Source organism: Narcine bancroftii, chromosome 1, assembly GCF_036971445.1.
Source record: "Narcine bancroftii isolate sNarBan1 chromosome 1, sNarBan1.hap1, whole genome shotgun sequence".
Taxonomy (NCBI): Eukaryota; Metazoa; Chordata; class Chondrichthyes; order Torpediniformes; family Narcinidae; genus Narcine; species Narcine bancroftii.
The window spans coordinates 424,267,908-424,276,295 of NC_091469.1; the positions used below are offsets into that span (position 1 = coordinate 424,267,908).

General features: G+C 32.7%; 1 protein-coding gene across 2 annotated transcripts in view; it reads left to right on the top strand.

Moving 5' to 3' along the window:
* gsdmeb (gasdermin Eb) overlaps nucleotides 1-2,480 on the top strand; it is a 35,228-nt gene extending 32,748 nt beyond the window's left edge. For both annotated transcript variants that reach the window (XM_069914158.1, XM_069914159.1), the window contains exon 10: nucleotides 1,196-2,480. In XM_069914158.1, the coding sequence (XP_069770259.1) occupies nucleotides 1,196-1,456 (261 nt within the window). In that variant the 3' untranslated portion in view covers nucleotides 1,457-2,480. The remainder of the gene's footprint in view (nucleotides 1-1,195) is intronic.
* The last annotated feature ends 5,908 nt before the right edge of the window (nucleotides 2,481-8,388 follow it).

The following is an 8,388-nucleotide window of genomic DNA, read 5'->3' on the forward strand; positions in this document are numbered from 1 at the left end:
TCATTGTGGCACTAGACGGAGGACAGAGGGCTCAAAAACCATCCTACTTAGTGCACCCTCCCTCCTGTCCAGTGCCAGGGTTCCATGCCTGGGGTCGATGACAGACCACGTAGTCCCTGAAGGGGTTGGAGGTCTAAAAGGTTTGGGAACCCCTGGTCTACTTTAATTCACATCAGGACCTTGAGCATCTCAACTGTAATACAAACTGATTTCAAGACACTATCATGTCTCTATCAGTTCTCATGTCTTTCTCCACAGTAAAAACAGAGGAGGTACTCATTGAAGACACTGCCACAGAGCAGACCACATTGATTCCTGAGAGGTCCCACTTGTTCCTGTGGTTACCTTTTCCCTTTACGTACATGGATTTAAAAATTATCTGCCAGACCCATCTCCTGTCTCTGTTTTGCCCTTCTGATTTCCTTTTGATAGCTTGCTTCTCGTTCCCTAAACTCCTCCAGGAATCTACTTCATCCCAGTTAATTATATCTGCCCCATGCCGCCTTGCACAAATTTTGATCGTTATCCAAGCTTCCCTACACTTGCATGTCTGACCTTACACTTTTTAAAAAAAACATCCCATTTTTCGTAACGTTTCACTTCTTTCAAACAATCTGTTCTAATTAACTTGAGCCAGTTCTTATTTTAGATCTTCAAAGTAGGCTTCCGTATTCTAAGTCATTGTCCCACTCAGTTTCTCTCCATAACTACCTTAAACCTAATAGTCCAATGGTTGTTATCCCCAAAAGCTCACCCACCTGTCCTTCCCAATTTGCCAAAATTTTGCCCTCTCCCTTGTGAAACCATGAACACATTGCTGTTGGAAACTTCCCTGAAAATTTTCATGGTTTCTTTTTTACTCTATCCTGTTTTGACCAACTGATTGTGTATCCTAAGGAGAAACAAACAAATTGGAACAATGCTGTTTGAAATCATTGGTGGGTTGTACCTCAATGCTGAAATACAGTAGAAAATCCAATGGCTATGTTTTATTATTGTTAATTTAGAATTACTATTCATTGACCAATCTGTAAGATTTGCCCAATCCAGGATGTCAAGAAGGACTGAAATCACTTAATGCAAACCGACATTGTGCAAGGATCAGTATATTACTTGGATTATCACAGTATTGCTTTATGTAAAGGCACAGGTGAAATAAAGTAATTTAATTTGAAATAATATCTGCTCTTTTCAGATTAACAATGTCTCTGATGATGGAATGATTCCCTTTGATAATCCAAACCTCCAGCCCCTGAAAGAAGAAGACCACTTCTACATAGCTCACCGGTTATTGGGACTATCAAACGTTTGTCTTGAAGTGAGAGAGTCAGCTATCAGAGTTGTGACCGATGTACAGCCGGGTGTGGCTCCTGTGCTTCTCTGCATCATACTGCAAGGATTTGCTATCCTAAGTGGGATCAAAAGGAATATGAGCAATTCAAATATGCAGACTTGAAAGACATCATCCTTAATAATTTAGGGACTTTCAATATAATTGAGGTTTTCTAAAGATATCAGGAATATAATTAAATATACTGAGGGTAGATTTTTAAAAAAATCACAGCAGTCCTGAATTATAATTGGTCTACTATTTTTATTTTCAATCCAGCAGGTAATTATGAAAGAAAAATGTTGAGTTCTATCCAAAACTATTCAGAATTAAAGTTTAATATTGCAAAACTGTTAACAAGGAGCAGCTGAAATTTCTCAATTAGCGAAAGTCATTGCTTATTTTGTACAAGAGGAGTTAGACTAACATAATCGTGGAAAGAATCAAAGGGAAGCTATGATTTGGCCATTCATTATGACAAGAAATTAGCTTATAATTGTGCAGTATTAAACTCCATGTGTGGTTTCCTTAAAAATATGGAGCATTTGTCTTTCTCACAGATTTCCAATCTAAGCTTGGATCGATCTGATCTCGAGTTGGAAATGCTAATGGTTAATTGAATTTTCTATGTTCTGATATTTTTTGACTAATGTCTTAAAAATGTAGTGTGATTTCTACTGAATAGGAATTCTTTTAAGAGTTTCTTGGAAGCGCAGCATTTCATAGTGTGGAAAGCAAGATATTTAATAGAATTTACAATTAAGTATCAATTTGTAATCATGAATATTGCCAGTTAATGTTTGCTACTCTAAAATCAGTGACAGTTGTCAATTTTATTAAAACTCTAACTTTAAAATGTTACATGGACAAAAGTTCCAATACTTTGTGTCATCTTCAACCTGTAATAATAATTTAGAATACGAGAATGAAAGTTTTGTTTTGAAAGATATTTTCAATGTTTCCTGTTTGTGGAAGTCCACTTTTTTTTTAAAGAGACTAAAAACAAACCTAGTTTACATCTTAAAACCCGATGAATTGTAAATCCCAGCTAGTACTGTTGATACCATCGTAACATTTGGATTAATTCATAATTTGTATGTGTACAAATAAATATAGATTAATGCATGATCTTATTAAATTTGTTAACCAAGATGTTTGTTGATTAAGATAACTTGTACTTTATCATACTCTGGGCAAATCTTATATCAAAATATTTTTAACTGTTCAAAACAGAATAGATCTGGTGACCTAACCTGAACTCAACTACATAATCGATTTAGCTCAAGTCAGATTACAAAAATATTATCAAACCTTTGACTCAGGTTACACTTGGCTTCACAGTGTTTGGGATGGATATTAATTTTACATTTGAACATGCTGAATAAATTTTTAATGCATTGATATTACAGTACAACTCCGATTATCCAATTTCGGATAAACTTTTTTTTCGGAGAACTGGTCGTCTTTTTTGAAAAAACAGCCCAGTAGTAACAAATCACTTGGAACAGTATTTATACAATGACAAACCACAAGGGAAGGCTTTTAAAACATTAAAATAATGTTTAATTTTCACCCAAAGAAAGCTGGCCACCGCCAATCACAGAGGCCTCGGTACTGCCTAGAAGCTGAGGTTCGCTGTTGCCGCCAGGAGCCCAAGGGCTCCAGTCAGTTCAGTTCTGAAAAGATTTTGGATAACAAAGAATATTGACAAAAAAATTGTTATTGGAATAAATAATGATCGAATCTATTCAGATTTTTCACCATTTAATTATAATCCCCTATTCCAAGGAAGACTTGATTTCACAATCAAATGAACTTGATCAATGGCCACATCAGGTTAATTAGAACTGCACAATTTTTCCCTCACTTCTGCCCCAAAGGAGATTCATAACATAATTCCTGAGCTGAATTAAGTAGTAAACCAGGATTTGCAGACATCTCCGTGTACATTTAGGATTTGAATTGCAAAACAGTTTTTTGCCTGTGTAAAAATACAGATCTTACCTTGTCACATCTACTGGTGCTCATCACTGGAATAATTTTGCACCCATCAGTCCTTCATAATATAAAATGAAACTACTGAATAATTCAATTTACCTTCAGAGGCCACTAAAACTGTTAATTTTTACAGTAATAATATTTGCAGCCAGTGTGAACAATGATGTTACATAAAAAAGAAAAACCAAGCTTAGCAATTACCATATATTCACTCCACTTGCTTTAGGCAAGTGAACATCTAATGCATGATTGACCACAGCTGTAATTGGAAACAGGGATAATAATTAGATATTAACACCAAATGATCTGTACTTTATAAAGTTATAAATTAATTTGAACATAAACCATACATACTGTCCTTTTTTTTCCCTGTTTGTTTTTATTACTTTTTTTTTCTTTTTTATAATTGGAATGTTTCTACCAAGTCACATTTAAACTGACTCATGAGAATGGTCCAAGAATGATTTTGCGATGAACTTGGGGCCAGAAGTGTCAGAACTTGAGGGGATGGTCCACAACCTGGTCCAATGGCTTTCCACTCACCCAACTTGCACATACTGTCCTTTTATGATTATTGAATGACTAACATGATCTTTTATTAATAATTAATAGTGATCAGGTTGTCCCAAACAGAATATTTCTTGCATCCCTTTCAGAATGGCTTTTAAGTTCTGATTTTAACAAGAAAAAAATGGTGCTGTTCAAGACATATTCATCTGGTTTGCAAGAAACAAGTAATTATCTATTTGATTAGCTTATTTCCAACTGAATTGAATGGACAACTGACACACACTATCTAACCAGAAAACATGATTACAACACACTTACTTGAGAGTATAAATAGCCCGAGGAGAAGCAGTTCATTATGATAGGCACGGCATGATGTTGGAAATAAAGGATTTTACTGTTGTTGGAGGAGCTGTAGGATCAGGTAAAGTGTTTGGAGTTGAAGGTCTGCAAGGTCATTGGTGAAAACAAATTTTCCTCCCAAAAGTACGGATAATTATAAAATTAGAATCAAGCTGGGGTTAGAAGTAAGTTGCCATCGATGGCAGGGACATGCACAGTGAATAATAGTAGTTGAACACGGAAGTCTGCAGACACCATGATTAAAGTAAAAACACAATGCTGGAGAAACTCAGCAGGTCAAACAGAGTCCTTTATCCAGCAAAGATAAAGATACATTAATGTTTCAGGCTTGAGCTCTTCATGAAGGCATGAGTAAAATGTAGGCAGGCACCCAAACAAATGTTTCTAGTATGAATAACAGTACCTGGGGAGTGGTGTAGTACATAATTCTCTGAAAGTGATGACCTTGGTGGACAAGATGGGGAAGAAGCTACATGGTATTATTTACCCTCAATGAGATGAGACAATAGTGCAAGAATTAGAATTCCATATCACAAAGATGTTGGTGAGATCACATCTAGAATATTGTATTCAGTTCTGATCACCATGGTATAGGAAGAATGTGGTAGTCTAGAGAGGGTACAGAAGGGATTCACAAGAATGATATCTGAATTAGAGGGCTGTAGTACTAAGGAAAGACTGGATAAGATGGGAGCAAAAGAGACTATGTTGTGATCTTGCATAAAACCATGCAAGATAAGATGGATTGTCACAAGCTATTTCCCAAGGTAGTGCAGTTTAAAACTAGAGGCCATATATTTAAGGTGAGAATGTAAAAGATTTAAAGAGAACATGGTGGGCATCTAATTAGCTCATCATGCTGAGATAGGAAGTGGGGGTACAATTAAAACAATTTATTAGACATTCGGACAGGTGTGCCGATAGGAAATGTACAAATGTAGACAGATGGGATTAGCTCAGGAAGACACCTTTATTTGCATGGACAAGTTGAGCCAAATGGTCTGTTTCCATGCTGTGACCATAGGAATTTTGCACAATAAGAACATAAAAATTATTCTTTGGGTTTAGTCTGCCTTTCAGTAATATCACATGAAGATCTGCTAAATTAAAAAAAAAAGAGCTGCTTCTCTCCTCTTGTATCCTTGTCTTCTAGATGCAAAAGTATTATTTTTTGTTTGTTTTTTTGGAATATTTTATTTAAATTTAACAACCATGATCATACAAAATAATTAAGCAACATATATCTTCAAATAAATATGGTTAATAAAAAAGAAAGAAAAAACCCTCCCCAACCCTTCATATTAACCCGCCCTCTCCAACATCCCAACCCTAAGAAAGAAATGAAGAAAATGAAAATTGAGAAATAACCAAAAATGACAATAATTAATCATTGTGTGATGGGGATGTCCTGCCACATACAGGTTCAGATTAACATTTCAAATTTGGATTCTATTGGAAGCTCCAAATTTCTCCCATAAAAATCATGCAACAATGATTTGATAACAACAAAAAACGTGTATGGGTTGGTATTTGATATCTCTCTTTCATTCCCTCAAACAAAAGATAATGATTCAATTCATAACAATTATTCACTATCTTAATACCTTTCTGATCCCAAATCTTAAGAAGTAGATTATTAATTGTAAAGGGGAAAAGATGATTCTGATACAAAAGAGTATATCTAGATATTTTACCTTGAATACCAATTTCTTTATTTGCTTTCTCCTATATTTCTATCAGATGAGACAATATTGGCGACCTAAGAAAATATATTAACTTTTAATTTCCATTTATATAAAAATTAATCTCTTTTCATTAATTTGTTTTACCTCGATATCTGCCCATATTAACAAATTATCAGAATCAAACATTCTATTAATAAATTTTAATTCACAGCTTTATAATAACTTTGAAAATTTGGGAGTTGTAAACCTCCTAATTCATATTTCCACATGAATTTCTGAGTAGCTATCCTAACCATTTTACCTTTCCAAAAAATGTTCTCACTACTACATCCAAATCTTTTAAAAATTTCTCAGGTACTTTATATGGACTAGGTTGGAAGTATATTGAAGTCTTGGAAATATATTCATTTTAATACAATTCACTCTCCCTTTTAAAGTTATCAGTAAGTCTTTCCATCTAATTTTTAATTTTAGAAAATAACAGTAAATAATTTAATGCATATAAATGATATATATGTCTATCTATTTTAATACTTCAATGTTTAATTTGATGAGTCCATTTAAATCTTACAACATCTTTACAAGAAGAATAATCTGCATCAGACAATGGCATAAATTCACTTTTCTCCCAATTAACTTTATATCCAGATAATTTGTCATATTCCTTTAATCTATCCTGTATATCTCTCAATGACTTTTTTGTTCTGTTAAGTACATCAACACATCATCAGCAAATAAATTAATCTTAAAATCATCCAAATCCAATAAAATACCCTTTATTTTTCCTTATTAACTGTGCTAATTTCTATCACAAATCAAATAATGCAGGTGACAAAGGACAACCTTGTCTAGTTGATCTCTCTAACCTAAAAGATTTAGATAAAGTCCATTTGTCACAACTCTAGCCATAGGCTGTTTATATATTGCCTTAATCCAACTTATAGATATTGGTCCAAATCAAAATGTTTCCAATACTTTTAAAAAAACACCATTCAACTCTATCAAATTCTTTTTCAGCATCTAATGATAAGAATATTGGTAAGTTGGATTTCTTCTGTGAACCATTAATTAAACTAATTAACTTAATTATATGATCTGCTGAATAACAATTTTTAATAAATCCCACTTGATCAATATGAATTAACTTTGGTAAAAATTAAGTTAATCTATTGGCTAGAACCTTTAGTCACAAGCTTATATTCAACATTTAACAATGAAATTGGTCTAAAAGATCCTGTATTCAAAGGGTCTCTGACTTTCTTAAGTATAACTAATAATAGCATGAAAAAAATCTGGTAAAGATTGTGGCTCTTTAGCTTGTTCTAATACTTCACTAAACAATAGTAATAATAACTTCTGAAACATTTTATAAAATTCAATCGTAAACCCATCCTCTCCTGGAGACTTGCAATTGGGCATTGATTTAAGAGCTAAAGATACTTCTTAATATCTATTGGCTTCTCCAATTCCACTCTCATCCAATTATTTAAAATTGGTAATCGCAATTTATTTAAAAATCTATCAATTTTATCTTGCTCCTGCTCAACTTCTGAAGTATACAATTCCTTATAAAATTCTGTAAACTTCTTATTAATATCTTGGTTTATATGAAATTCTCAATTTTTTTTTCTCATAGCATTTATTGTCTGTTCAGATTTTAACTGCCATGATAAGACTTTATGTGCACTTTCCCCTAATTCATAATATTTCTGTCTAGATCTTTGCAATAAATATTCACATTTATATTTGTAATGTGTATTATATTTCAATTTCTTTGAAATCAATTGTGCTTTTCTTCCCTTTTCAAATGGATTTCTTTGCAATTCCTTTTCCAAAATATTTCTTTCTCTAATGTATCTTTTTCAGCTAAATATTGTTTCTTAAATTTAGATGTAAAACTAATAATATGTCCTCTCAAATATGCTTTTAATGCATCCCATAATACAAATTTATTGTCCATTGATTGTCTATTTATGTCTAAAAACTGTTGTATTTGTTTGGTAATAAAATTACAAAATACAGAATTTTTTAATAATTAAATCTCTAACAATATGTAGAATTCATTTTTTCCATTTTTGTATATGTCAATGGAACAAATGAATGATCCGACAGAATTCTAGACATATATTCAACCAATACCACATTACCTTATAACTGAGCTGATAACAAAAAAAAATCAATTCTAGAATAAGTATCTTATTGAGCTGAATAATATGAATAATCTCTCTTTCAGATTTGATTTCCTCCATATATCAACCAAATTCACTTCCTTCATCAGAAATATTAATTTTTTAGCCATCTTTGTTCTAGTTGTTACTTTGACAGATTTATCAACTAAGGGTTCTAAACAATTAAAATCACCTCCGATCATAATTTGATCAAAAGATTGTGCTAAATTCAGAAAAATTTCTTGAAAAAATATCTCATCATCAACATTTGGTGCATAAATATTCACAAGTGTCCAAAATTCTGAATAAATTTTACAATTTATTATCAAAACTCTTC